Genomic DNA, 14,210 nt, shown 5'->3' with positions numbered 1-14,210 from the left:
TCTGGTCAGAATTCGGGGTTTGGCTTTTTATTGACACAACACAAAGGCAGCTGTGGTAATGGGGTGGGGGGGCACAAAAGCAGAAATCGCACTTCCTACATGGAGGCCTCGTTTAGACAACAGAGTGGCTGGGCCCCTCCCCCTACCTCCCGCTGACCACGGCTGGGGTAACAGCTCTCCCTAACCCAAACTCAGAAGCAGAGGGATTACCCCTGCCCAGCCTTAAAGGTCCCCGCTTTGGCTCCAGTAGCCCAGGCCCTCTTAACTACCGCATTCGCTGCTCCCTGCCCGGGCTCCTCCTCCCCCACCAGTGTAAACAAAGTTTGGGGCTGAACCTCACAGCTGCCTCTAGGCTCCGGGAAGGCAGCGACCTCCCTTGTCAGCAAAGGTAATGTGCTCGGATTCTCGCTTTGGTCCCCGACTAAGGCCCAGCAGTATCTCTCAGAACTCTGGCCGGTCCATCTTCCTGCCTCTTTCTTCTCCACCACCGACAGACAGACAGGACGTCGGCACAGGGCGCAGACCACAGTAAAAGCAACTGATCCCCAGAGGCTGGCGCTAGCCCCTCCCACCCCTGGCACGTACACAGATTTTTGGCAGTGTTATAGGACTGGGGGGGAGTAAGGCCTCTGCTCCGCCAGGCTAGGGAAGGCACTGGGGAGACGAGAAAGGAGCCGGGGACGGGGCTGCCCCCCCTCCCCCCCAAGCACAAGTTTTCCAATGCTAAGGCACTGAGACAAATCCAGAGACCTCAGTGAAGGGAGGGGACTGGGAACCCTCCCAGAGCGGTGAGCTGGGGAGTTGGTCTGATTCCTGCCCTTGCTGGAGGAGGCAGGCAGCCTTGGTTCAAGGCAGCAAATTGGAGGTGGAGGAAATCCAACTGTGCTTGAGAAATTGGGGGCAGGAGACAAGGTTGGGTACTGATCAAGTCTAGGGGTGGGCATCGGCTTGGGTGGCGTCGACACTACGGAGGTACAGGTACATGCTGGACTCACACAGATTAGCCCCACATCCTGAGCTGACACTTGATTCTTTGGGGAGGTGGTGGGGCAGGAGGGGAGATAGGCAGGGGTGGAAGCACACGGGACAGGGACCGGGACGGGACAGGGAGGGACTGGCTAACCTTGGCACAAAAGCAGCATGGCAGGCCCAGGGAGAGGGTGGAGGGGCAGGAAGCAGCCAGCCTCCTGCTGACCCTTCCTGTCCCCTTGGCAGGGCCCAGACATCCAAGTGGTCACTTCCCAACCTCTTCTGAGGGCAGGAAGGGGGAGGGGCAGCCCTGAGCAAAGGGCAAGCTCAGGGCAGGGAAGCGGTCATCAGCAGTGACCTTTTGGGGAGGGAGGGAGGGCAGAGCATCATGACAGAGGATGAAATGTGAGAGGCTGGTGGGCAACGCAACAGGGCTTCCCATCTTCTCCCTTCCCGGCTCTCCAGGGCCCCGAGCCCCTCGCCTAGGTCTCCTTCTCGGGTCCGGGAACCAGGAGGACCTTGCCCACATTTTTCTTCTCCTGCATCTGCTTCATGGCATCAGCCACCTGGACGGGAAGAAAAGATCACTATTGATGCCATCTGTCCATCTCCGAGGGCCAGCCCCAAGACGACGGTTCCCATCTGCTCCCAGGATCCTCTCCCGAGTCCCTGCACTTTCTGAGTCCAACCCAGGCCCTTCCTGGAGTCATCACACGCACCTTCTCGAAGGGCCAGACTGAGTCAATTCGGGGTTTGATGTGGCCCTGGTTGTACAGAGCCAGGAGGTGGGTGACCACCCTACTGATGAGTTCCACCTCACCCTCCAGGTAGCCCAGGTGGAAACCGCACACAGCTCGGTTGGCCTGCAGCAGCTGCAGGGCCGTCACGCTGAACTGGTTCCACCAAGTGCGGGCCATGGCCATCAGGTTCCGCTTGGGGCCAGTCAGCACGTTGGCCATTCCTAAGGGACAGAGTGACATACATGGCGTATGATCCAGCTGCCAGGGACATCCCTGTGTGTCTGAATCCAGGCTTGTCTAGCTTCTAAATCTCCTTGCACACTCAACACCAGGACAATCCCGGTGACCAGGCACAAAGTAACTCTTCCTCTCTGGCACATATAATGGCACATGCCTATAATCCCACTACTCAGGAGGGAGGCAGGAGTTCAAGGCCATTCTCAGTTACGTGGCAAGTCTCAGCTACTTGAGATTTGTCTACACATGCACATGCATACACACCTACACATGCACATACATGTACGCACACAGTTGTGCACATCCATGCACACACACACACACACACACACACACACACACACACACACAAAGTGAGCCCTTAAGATGACTCCGTGCCAAGCTTGGCAACCAGAGTGTCATCCTTGGGGCCCATATGGTGGAGGAAGATCACTGACTCCTGCCAGCTGTCCTGAGTCCCTCACGGGCACCATGGCACCCATATGTCCACACACAAGGGAGTGCAGCTCAGTTGGAAGAGTGTTTGCCTACCCTGTACTCTCTAAGTCAAGTATGTGGTACAAGCACTAATCTCAGCATTTAGGAAGTAGAGGCAAGATGAGAAGTTCAAGTTCATCTTTGACTAAAAAGTGGGTTTGAAGCCAAGTTGGGATACTGAAACCTTACTTAAAGAAAAAAGGGCCAGGCGAGGTGGCTCAGCCCTTTAATCCCAGCACTGGGGAGGCAGAGGCAGGTGGATCTCTGAGTTCCAGGCTAGCCCGAGCTACTTAATGAGACCTTGTATCGAAGAAAAAGAAAAAAGGCGAGGAGGAGGAAAGACTGGTTTGTATCAGGAATGGTACCACATTCCCATAACCCAGCCCCGGGGACATGCAGGCAGGAGACAGAAGAGCCCGGAGCCCTCGGCAGAAAGAGAGAAAGAGAGCACATGCTCTCTCCCAAAATCTCTCTCATTTTCATATCTGCCTTTTTGTGTAAAGTAGGTTTTAAAATGAAAGTCCAGCTTGCCCAAGAAGCCCAGGTGGGCTGCAGGAGGGAGGCGGAGCAGCTGGGTCTGCATCAGAGGTAATCCCCAAATGGGAACGCAGAATTACTATGATTCACAGGAAAAGTTGTGAAAGAGACTCCCAGAGGCAGTAATCTCATTCAAATGTCCAGGACCCTTCCAAACCCTGACGCTCAGGCCCCTGTATCCCACCCTATTAATGGGATTTAATTATTAATTAGTCCCACCCTCCTGCCCCGTGCTACCTCTCTGCATCCGAGAGAGACTAACGACTCACCTCACCGTAAGTGACAACTTTGCCCATAGGTTTGAGGAGGTGGTAGGCCCTGGCAGTGTCTGACCCACCCAGGGGGTCCATGACGATGTCTACTCCTGTCACAGGATAAGACCCAGGGGTGAAAAACATTAATATCCACAGATCTGGAGACCGCCCCCTCCCTGTCCTGCGCCGTCCTCCCCACTCCCCGGCTCTGCCCCCACCTTTGGGGGAGATCTTCTTGATCTCATCCACGTAGTCAGTTGTGTGGTAGTCGATGGCGTGTGTGACCCCATTCTCCTTCAGCACCTCATGCTTGCTGGCTGAGGCTGTTCCGAACACCGTCACATTCTCCACGGTGCGGCACAACTGCAGGGCTGCCATGCCCACCCCACCTGCAGCACCAAGTGGGTACAGAGTCGCTTAGCTACCCTTCTGCACTCCAGCCCCACCAAGACCCAGTCAGTGAGTCCGTCACGCTCACTGTGCCTCAACTCCTTTGGGGGCCCACGTTCAAATTCCATATTTGAGAACCGGAGAGAAGGAGGCTGGACAGGAAAAGGTGTGGGGTGTAGGCACGTTGCTAAGGACAGCAGGCTGGACCTGGTGTCTGAATGTTACCACGGCAACTATATGCAGAGGCCTCTGGGCTCCACAGGCCAGGCAGCCTGGTGTTACCATGACAACAAACCAGACGGACTCCAGAAGGGGCCCCAGGAAGGGAAATGAGGGTGGGGTAAGAAAGGAAGGGACCTGTCACCTGCAGCCATGTGTACTAAGACGCTGTGGCCAGGCCTCAGGTTGCCGAAGTCAAAGAGAACCATGTAGGCCGTGATATAATTGACCAACAAAGCAGCGGCTTCCTCAAAGGTCATGGCCTCAGGCATCAGGAAAGTCTGGGCCGATGGCACGGTGACCTCCTCCTGCCACATCCCCGACCGGTTCAACACCATCACCCGGTCCCCTGCCTTGAAAAAATGGAAGAGTATCATTTGATGATTCATTCATTAACCCCCAGGTGACTTACTGGCCTTCATCATGTCCCAGACCATTGGACACAGAGTAGGTAAGGGCAGCAGCAGTGGTTGAAGTGTTAACAGTAACAGTGTCATTTACTGAGTGTTTATCTAGTGCTTCATGTGGAATCGCTCAATCCATCCTTACATCAGCTTTGGGCCATCCTTATCTGCACGTAACAGATCATACACTTCATTATTGTGTAAGGCCCCTGAACGCAAGAAACTTCCAGTTAGGGCAAGAGTTAAGTATTGTCAAAGAGATGAAACAGCTTTGATTGCAAAAGTGGGTCCCACCATTTTAATGACAATGTGGCCTGGAGCAAATAAAAATTATTTAACCAGTTTTCTTATCTGCATAAGGGGAATTGTAAGAATTAAACAAGGAAAAAAAAAACCCCAACATTCAGTAACACTTATCGCATTGTCTATCATACAGTTAATATTAGCAATGTTAGCTATCAATAATAACAATAATAACAGCAAGAAGGGGAAGTCATCAATACAGGTAAAAGTACCTGAGTTGTAAAAGTACCCCAGGGGCAGTTGTATTTAAGCTAACAGTGGCAGCCCTAGAAAAACATGCACCCAGATATGGCACAAAAGGGTCGATGCTCAAGAAGAGGCAACCCATCCCAGCCACGAGGAAAAGGCGTTGTCTTTCATTCTCAGGCACTTGCATGAGGGTCTCTCTGCAGGAGGAAAGGGGATAGACAGAGGAATCCTTCCAGCAACCAGGCAGGAGGAGGGAGGGGTCTCAGGCAGCCTGACTCTGAAGAGAGTGTGGGAGCTGTCCTAGACAATCGGGGCCCATCTTAGCTCCTGCCAAGAAATGCAGTGTCCACAGGGTAGGAGATTAAGACCCCTCCATAGGCCATTTCCCATGCCAAGTCCCCACGCTCCACTGAAGAGGAGGACACCTTTTCTGTGAGTTCTGGCCTGGGGGTGAGGTCTGGGAAAGGAAGCCTCAAAACTCAAGTCCAGTAGATACAGTAACAACCCAAGAGAGCTAGCAACAGAATAACTCCAGTCAGACTGACGGCCAGCCCCAGACGTACTCTCGAATAACTGTCACTTGGTCTGGCTCAAAACTAACCTTTAGCCCTCCCAGCTCAGGGCCATGACCCTCTCCCCAACACAGCCACCAGGAGGGTGGGAAAGCCCTCCCCACAGAATCCAGGATTACAGCAGATTCTTGCCTTCGGCAGGATATCCTGTATTTACCAGGCGGAAAGTGTGGGGAGGAGTGGATAGATGGGTGGCCTTCAGCAGTAACTCCAACTATTAACTTCCCCTTTCACCCCTCCCCCTCCCATTCCTTTTAACATCATCCAAGAAAAGGATTATTTCCAAGTCAGGGCAATGGTGGGACCGCAGCTGGCTTCATGGAGAAGGACTGTAAGGAGGGGCTGTTTGCATGTTCAACAAATCCAGCAAACCCAGCAGGATAGCAAAGGCAAGATTTGAAGTCTGCTGTGGAGAGGCCTCTCCTGAAGGTGCTGGATTTGAAAAGAAACTCCTGAACACATGATATGAAGAGGCCTCACCCCAGATCTCTCAAAAAGCTGGTCATCTGTTAAGTCTCATGTGGCCGAGGTTATGGCTGCGATTAATGATAAATGAGAAACAGACCGGCAAAGCTGGGCCAACCTGCTCAAGGTGCCACACCTCTCTACCCTGGTCCAAACGGGCTCCACCCGCCCCGGGTGTCAGAGGCTGGGGTCCTCGGAAAGGGAGGCAGAGATGGTTAGGGCCGGAAATTCCCAAGGGTAGCCCCGGGTCGTGGCCTGCCCGCTGAGTCACTGGAGCTGAGATGGTGTTGCAGTCACGAGAGCGAGCCCAAGACAAAGATGGGAGCCCGATCCCGCCTCCCCTAACGCCAAAAACCTGAGTAGTAGTGTAAGTCCCGTGGGGTGCGGGGAGCAAGGCTCTCAATGCTCCATGATGGGTGTGTCCCCTCCGGCCCAGCTCGGGGAGGGGCCGCCATACACCCCCAGACACCACGGGGCTGCATGTGACCAGCGCTCTGGCACGGCCTCCTGCGCCCCCGCCTAACCCCGGCTACACAGCTTCTCCAAGCTCCCTCGGGAAGGAAAGCGGGAGCTAGTCACCACTCAGTCACAGACCACAACTGCCCGGGGAGTGTTTAGTGGGCAGGGGTACACAGGTGTGGTTTTACTAGGGGAGGGGGCGAGCAGGTCATCTTGCGCATGCGCCTGACCGCCTTATTGTTTTCCCCCCCCATAACTCCGCTTGGGGCGGCGGCCACTACTAAAAAAATGGTTGGGGAAGGGGCGATAACGCTGTCGCCGGTCCCCAGTAAGTCCTCTAAGCCTCAAGACATAAAATTGCTTTTCCCGGGCGTCCCATGGTAGTCCACCCGCGCGTCCCTGCAGGCTGCCCCGTCCAGCCACACCCCCGGCACGCGCCCACTCCCGCCTGGCCGCCGCTCACCTTACGGTCGCCGACACCCTCGCCCACGGCCACCACTACCCCCGCGCCCTCCATGCCGGGGGTGACCGGCAGGGGAGGCAGCCGGTCGTAGAGCCCCTGGCGGGCCATGAGGTCGGCGAAGTTGAGCCCGCAGGCTCGCACGCGCAGCGTCAGCTGACCGGGACCCGGGGCCGGGGGCGCGGCCGGCCGGCTCTGCAGCTTCACCTTGTCGTAGCCACCGAAACCGGTGAGTACCAAGCAGCGCAGCGGCGGGGCCGAGGCGGCGGCCGACGCCTCGGGGGCCGGGGGCGGCTGCGGGTCGCTCGACACCTCGACGGTCGGGGGCTGCGAAGACGCATCCTCCCCGGCCCCTGCCCCGGTCCCGGTCCCGGTCCGGCCTCGGCCGCCGCCGCCGCAGTGGCCGCCTCGGCTGCCTCCCTCTCGGCAGACATGGCTAGACAGACTCCCGACGTGCGCTCCCAGCTGTCCAGAAAGGGTGCCCAGCTTGGGAGGGCGGGACACGCGTCAGGAAGAGAGCAGGCTGCAGACACCAGTGGGTGGGGCGGGACCCTGGGGCGGGGCCTTGGCCCGGGGGTGGGGCTTCGTGCGCGGACTTAAAGGGCTAGGCCCTCTGCGGACCGAGCTGGGGGAGAGCGCTGGAGGACTAGCGATGCCGGTGGAGGAGGAGGGGGGTGGGTGGTGTATGTGTGTGTGACTGATAAGCGTGACGAGATTCTGGAGCACGGAGAGACGGAGACTTATACGGGTTAAAAGCTGTCATGGATAAGAATAATCCAAAAATCTGAGTTTAAATTAGATTTGGGGAGCTAGTCACCTGTGGATCAGAACCCGGTGAAATTGTGCCTCAGATTCTGACTCTACCCACTAGTAGTAGCCAGACTTCATTCACTGTAGTCTTTTTTTTTTTTTTTTTTGATTTTTCGAGACAGACTTTCTCTGTGTAGCTTTGCGCCTTTCCTGGATCTTGCTCTGTAGCCCAGGCTGACCTCGAATTCACAAAGATCTGCCTGCCTCTGCCTCCCACGTGCTGGGATTAAAGGCGTGCACCACCACCGCCCGGCCACTGTAGTCTTTCAGTGGCAAATTACACATGTGAGTTTATAAATTTCCTTACACATGTGAGAACCTCCAAGGCAGGATCTCACTATGTAGCCCTGGCTGTCCTGGAACCTGCTATGTAGAGGAGGCTGGCTTTGAACTCACAGAGATCCACCTGTCTCTGCCTCCTGAGTGCTGTGGTTAAAGGCATGCGCCATGACTCTCCCTGTTCTTCCTCACTTTCTTCCTTTTGTTGGTATTGAAGATAGAACCCAGAACCTCATGAATGCTAGGCAATGAGCTACATCTCTAGCTTAAACTCAACAGTTTTGGTTGTCAGTGCTGTGTGTCTGCTTCCTTTCTGTGAAATAGTAATGATGTTGTGTGCTCTAGTTATCTTTACAGGGTTATTCAAAACGAGATAAAATTTAAATGAGCATCCTCTACTTAAGGAAGAGCTTGCTTCTCTCTCTCTTTGAGGCGGGGTCTCTCTGTGTAGTCTTGGCTATCTGGAATTTATACAGACCCAGCTGGCCTGGTACTGAGAGATCTGTCTGCCTCTGCCTCTGCCTCCCAAGTACTGCGATTAAAGTCGTGCAGCACCACGCCCAGCTGAGGAAGAGCTTTTAAAAGGCAAAAGATGCCATGCAAATGGCGGTTTAATTATTGTTAGTAAAAGATGAGGCTGAATTTGGCTTCTGGGGCTTAGTTCTGGCCCCAGCAGAGCCGTCTGTCACCCGGTTCTAGCTTCCCGAGTCTTCCTTTTTCTCTTTCCACCAAAATGTCCACCAGAGGACGCAAACGCTCCCCTAAAACTTTCCACTCAGTACTTGGATAGAGGAACTCAGTCCACGCGTTCTAGGATGGTCCAGGCCCACAGTTAAGTCGCTGTAAGGCCCAGATCCGGCCACCCGTTGCTATGGAGACGGAAAGCTATGATGTCACTAATGTCGGGTGGGAGTGCTTAGGGTCGGTACTTCCATTTCCCTAAACCCTGCCTGGTCCCCAGAGTGGAGGAGGGAGACAAAAATCAAAAGCCCTCCCTTTCCTGATACCTCACGCCCCCCTGCGTTCAGGAAGTAGATGGCTGCCGCCGCCGCGCGTGTCCGCACTAGCACACCTGCGTGCACGCGTGGGCACACAGAAGGCCCAAGCCTCGCGCTTGCGTGTGTAGCTTCGCACAAGACCTTCAGAACTTCACCCCAAGTCGGCTCCGCCTCCACTCCTGAGGAACTCGCATTAGCGGGGCTCGCTGGCCTCAATCACCCTCAGGCGCTCCTGGGGTCACAGCGGCCAGCTAGGGTCAGACTCTGCCCCTCCACCACCGCCTCCCAGGCTCCGCCCCATCCCGGGCCCCGCCCCTCGGCGGTGCGGGTAGGAGGCGGGGCCGGGGGCGCGGCCCGCGGGCTAGGGGCGGGGCAGAGGGGGCCCGCAGCCCCGGGCGGGGGCTCGGCGCGGGCCCGCGAGATGCCGGTGTCGGCGGCCCGAGAGGCTGCAGCTGCAGCGGCGGGGGAGGAGGCGGCAGAGGCGGCGGCGGCGGCGGGGCCCGGGAGGGGGGCGGCGTGGGGGGCCGGCGCGTAGCCGGGACTATGGAGGGGCAGAGCGGCCGCTGCAAGATCGTAGTGGTCGGGGACGCGGAGTGCGGCAAGACAGCGCTGCTGCAGGTGTTCGCCAAGGACGCCTACCCCGGGGTGAGGAACTGGCGTCTGGAGAGAGGGGCACCGAGGCTGCAGGGAGTGGGTGACGGGGGCTCCGGGGGCCGCTGGAAACCGGTACCAGGGTAACCAGGGACGAGAGAAAGAGGCTCTGAGGAGGGTAAAGAGGCGTTCGGGGGCTCTGAAAGGACTGCAGAGGGCTGGAGTGGAAGGAATCAAGGAACGCGGTGAGATGGATGGGGCTTGGGAGCATCAGAGGATCCGGGATGGCGCTCTGGGAGAATGTCGGAGGTCCTGGGCATCGGAGAGGGAAAGGACTAAGGGCTAAAGGGACCCCGAGGGGGTCTGAGAGTCTACCTTAGGATTGCGTGGAGGTGGAGGCAGTAGCTCCCCGGATCTTCCCTTTAACCCAGCCTCAGACCAACTTCTGTCTAGGGATCGAGCAGGACCGGGTGTCGAGGGAGGAGGGCAGTTGTCAGGGTGAGGACTGGAGAGAAGCTCTCATTTTGACCCATCCGTGTCTGCAGAGTTATGTCCCCACCGTGTTTGAGAACTACACTGCAAGCTTCGAGATCGACAAGCGCCGCATTGAGCTCAACATGTGGGATACTTCAGGTAGCTGAGTCCCTCGGGGTCACCCTGACTGCCAAGGTCCCTTACCCTAGCCTCTCCCTTAGCTAGACCCGTAGATTCCAGGTTAGCTCAGACATCCATCCAATTTTAGACCATCAATTTCTGTTGTGAGCCAGGGAAACTGAGGCAGAGTTTCTTGTGCCTGACAGAAACCATGTTCTGAAGTAAAAAGCCTAATATCTGAGCCTAGCAGCTGGGTTCTGCGTACCCAAGGAGCTTGGGAAGAAATGACTTATTTTGGAACATGTTTCTTAGGGAATGGGAACGGGTTTAGGAGAGCTATTTAGAATTTCGGGGTGGGGGGAGGGCGGTGGTGGAAAGTAGTTTTTTTTTTTTTTTTTTTTTTCCTAGACTGAACTAGAGTCCCAAGAGAACAGGAACACTCTTTCCCTGTCCCTGTTCCAACCCCATGGGAAGGGTTTTTATTTTGACTAGGTTCCCTGGAGGACTTTAGAGCATGTGTCGTCAAAGCCCAGAAAGCATGCACAAGATTTGTTGGAATATTGGTAGATTTTCTGAGATTCTTTCAGGGTTTCTCCGTGTAGTTTTGGTGCCTGTCCTGGATCTCCCTCTGTAGACCAGGCTGGCCTTGAACTCACAGAGATCTGCCTGTCTCTGCCTCCCGAGTGCGGGGATTAAAGGTGTGCGCCACCGCGGTCTGGCCTTTCTGAGATCCTTAAAGGGTTTCCAAACTCCAGAAGGTTACAGATTATTACTGTTAGAGGAGCTCATAAGGGAGCGGCAAGCTGTTTCCCACTGTCCGCTCCTCTCTGCCAGTCTCCAAACACGCTCCGTGATGGGTATTAAAGGCCACCCTTCCATTCTCTTCTTGCCCCTGTCAGTTCGGTCCCTCATTCCCTTCCAGGCCTCCCGCCCACACAGGTACCTTATCAGCTTACTCTCTTTCTTCCCTCAGGTTCTTCTTACTATGACAATGTCCGGCCCCTGGCCTACCCAGACTCTGATGCTGTGCTTATCTGCTTTGACATTAGCCGGCCAGAAACCCTGGACAGTGTCCTCAAGAAGGTGGGAGCCTGGGGACACAGGGAAACTAGTGAGGGGACTGGGACGTGACCCAGGAGGAGGGAATCATGGCGTGTCCCTCGGATGGCTCATGGCTAGAGCTGGCATCCCTCTACTCCATCTGCAAATCAGTCCTGGGAGCTGGAAATGGCATCTGGGGAGATGAGACTCGGGCTGCCTATCTGCCTTCCCTATCTCCTTGGCTGTGGAAGCCCTGGATGGAAGGGTTGGGAATGCCAGTCCTGGGGCTTTGGAAAGCCCTGTGGCCTCTGTCCAGGCCATCATTTCCCCAAGAAAAGCCTGTGTGGGACAGCAGAGAAGTAAGTTCAGGCATCCGTAGTTCCCAGGCAGGGCTGGGAGGGTGTGGTTGGTCTGTTCTCGGGACAAAGTATAGTAAAGAGGAGTGAGACGGGGGAGGTTCCAGGCTGACAGACAACCCTGGAGTCTTCATCGAAGCCTTTCACTGTCTCCGTCTTCCACACTGTCCTGGTCTCAACCCAAGGAGAGCTTTCGTCTCACCTAGGCGAGTCCAAGTGACTTCTGCATGCGTGGCGTAGGCTTTTCCCTGTGTCTCCCTCCACCCCTCCATAACTCTTATTTCCCACCCCCAACTAGTGGCAAGGAGAGACTCAGGAATTTTGCCCCAATGCCAAGGTGGTGCTGGTTGGCTGTAAACTGGACATGAGGACTGACCTGGCCACACTGAGGGAGCTATCCAAGCAGAGACTTATCCCTGTTACACATGAGCAGGTGAGGCCTATAACCTGCAACTTAATCCCAGCCTGGACCTCTCACCCATGCTGGGTTTGGGCTCTGATTTAAAGACATCCTACATGGTTCATCCTTTTGCTGTAACCTCTGACCCTAACCCTTGATTCTTTCCCAGCTCTGGCCTGCATGCACCCCTAGCCCACAGCCTTCACGCTCTTTTCTGAAGCATAGGCTGAGCCCCACAACCCCCCCCCCATCCCTTTCTTTTCCAGGGCACTGTGCTGGCCAAGCAGGTGGGGGCTGTGTCCTACGTCGAGTGCTCCTCCCGATCTTCTGAGCGCAGCGTCAGGGATGTCTTCCATGTGGCCACAGTGGCTTCTCTTGGCCGTGGCCACAGGCAGCTGCGCCGCACTGACTCTCGCCGGGGACTGCAGAGATCCACTCAGCTGTCGGGAAGGCCAGACCGGGGCAGTGAGGGCGAGATGCATAAGGATCGAGCCAAGAGCTGCAACCTTATGTGAGGGGCTGCAGTGGGCCCGAGAAAGAAGAGGGTGAGAGGCGCAATTGTTCCCCTGCCTGCTCCTGGACTTTTTGACCTCCTGACCCTGGCTGGAAGGGCAGGGCAGGCAGAGGAGCAATTCTGGTTGGAGGAGCTAGAGGACAGAAGGGTGTCCATTCTCCACACCCTCATCCCCCTTTCTGCCAGTAGCTGAGAGGGCTAACAGGGTAGGCGGCGGCTGGGGCATGAACTTGATGGGTTAGGGGGTGTTCGGGAAGCCAGCGTCGAGCAATGGCGTTGGGTGAGTCTTCTATATAAAGTGTATCTTCCCTCCTTACCCCAGATCCCATATCCTGTCTGCCTTCCCTAAAGTGTCCACTGGACGTCCTTCTCTTCTTCCCGCCTCTCACTTCTACATCTGTTCTCACACATTCTAACCTTCAGGCAACACGCACTAAATTTTAAAGCAAGAAGTCCTTTCCTACCATCAACCCAGCAACCAGCGCTCGCTTCCCCCTTCCCCAGCAGTCTGCAAATAAAGCCCATGACCATGGAAAACAGCTATGGCCTTAGTCCTGTTGCTTTTATTCATAGACTCCCAATCCACAGCATCCTTGCCCCAGAGAAAACACAGGGAAAAAGCCATGTACTGAAGAATCTGAAGTTTAGAAGCCAGGGGTGGGAGAGTGAAATACCTTGGGACTTTTCATTCTAGTTGATGTGGGCTGGGGCTGAGGCAGGGGGATGTCTTGGAGTGAACTGATGTACAGCACTACTCAGCCTGGCTGGGTGTCCTGCTAACATGACAGAGGGCCTGTTAAAAGTGGTACAAGCCCCTTGTTCACCATCCCTACCCCTGGCTTGCAGCCTGCTGATGCCCTAGGGATTATGAAGATAGGAAGGGCATTGAAAGCTCCCACATCACTGAATCTGAACCCTGAATAAGGTGAAGTTGACTAAGGGGACTAAGTCTACAAGGACCCAAACATGGGCTCCCCCTCAGGTCTACCTTGAGCTCCTTAATGATTGGTGGGGGAGCATCATCTGTAATCGAGAGTCATCCGCACCCCAGCCCCTCGCGAATGAAAGCTGGTGGAGGGGATGGCCGGAGTACTTGTCAGCAAGGACAGTGCTGGTCTGTTTTCTTGGGAGTCTGGTTTCAGATTGTCCTGTATTCCCTCCCTGGCTCTGGTCCCACTGGCCTCTTTTTGGTGACATTCTCCCCTAGGAACCATCCGTGGCTCTTCCCTTCCCCCAACTCCATCCCATCCAGTTCTCCCAGACACGCTGGGCTGGGAGAGAATGGAGGCAGGCCCTACCCTCCCATCTGGTGGGACACCCCCCTACACACTCCACCCCTCCCCGTACACACTCACCAAGCGTGCACTGTGCCAACGGTGCCACACACCGGATTGAGAGACGAAGATAGTCTCTGAGCTTCTGGAGAGTGGCCCAGGAGGAGAGAGGTACCTTGGCTGCTGTGGGGCTCCTTGAGCTGATAAGTCGTAAGGGAGTTAGCGTGGGGGTACCCTTGGCATAGGTGCGGAAGATGCAGACATACAGAGGAGAGGGTGAGCGTGGCAGAGCAGGGCTCCCCAGTAGGGAGGGACAGCAAGGCCGGAAAGGTCCTTCGAGGCCACGCAAGAGCCCACAAGGGAGTCAGTACTTCCCTGTGAGGAGCCACCAGGGGTTTCAGACAGAAGTGTTCAGATTTGGTGTTTTTGGATGGATGAGGTGCTGGAGATCAAAGGTTTGGGCTCCATGAGATATGACAGAAAATATCTGCCAGACCCCAGTCTCTGGGCAGGAACTTCTTCCCCATTTTCTGGCTTACTGAATTGCCTGCCCCCCTTCCCACCGCCTCCTGTGAGACTCCTATCCCAAGCCATCTCCCCCAATTGAAGGGAGTCTAGATACTAGACAACCTCCCCTCAGCTGGTTAGAGGATGAGGGTTTTTTTGCTTGCTTGTTTG

General features: G+C 55.7%; 2 protein-coding genes across 2 annotated transcripts; one reads left to right on the top strand and one right to left on the bottom strand.

Moving 5' to 3' along the window:
* Positions 1–5: 5 nt before the first annotated feature.
* Vat1 (vesicle amine transport 1) lies at positions 6–7,109 on the bottom strand. Its single transcript, XM_028856846.2, is given in 7 exon segments — positions 6–1,535; positions 1,689–1,930; positions 3,235–3,324; positions 3,433–3,603; positions 3,969–4,176; positions 6,679–7,053; positions 7,056–7,109. Coding segments are annotated over 7 exon segments (1,224 nt in total). The 3' UTR covers positions 6–1,451.
* Positions 7,110–9,142: 2,033 nt separating this feature from the next.
* Positions 9,143–12,799, top strand: Rnd2 (Rho family GTPase 2). Its single transcript, XM_028856861.1, has 5 exons — positions 9,143–9,407; positions 9,899–9,986; positions 10,921–11,030; positions 11,643–11,777; positions 12,011–12,799. The coding sequence occupies exons 1-5, from the start codon at positions 9,306–9,308 to the stop codon at positions 12,257–12,259; spliced, it is 684 nt and encodes a 227-aa protein (XP_028712694.1). The 5' UTR covers positions 9,143–9,305; the 3' UTR covers positions 12,260–12,799.
* Positions 12,800–14,210: the final 1,411 nt, after the last annotated feature.

Source organism: Peromyscus leucopus, chromosome 8b (genome assembly GCF_004664715.2).
Source record: "Peromyscus leucopus breed LL Stock chromosome 8b, UCI_PerLeu_2.1, whole genome shotgun sequence".
Taxonomy (NCBI): Eukaryota; Metazoa; Chordata; class Mammalia; order Rodentia; family Cricetidae; genus Peromyscus; species Peromyscus leucopus.
This window is presented reverse-complemented; position numbering and strand designations above follow the sequence as displayed.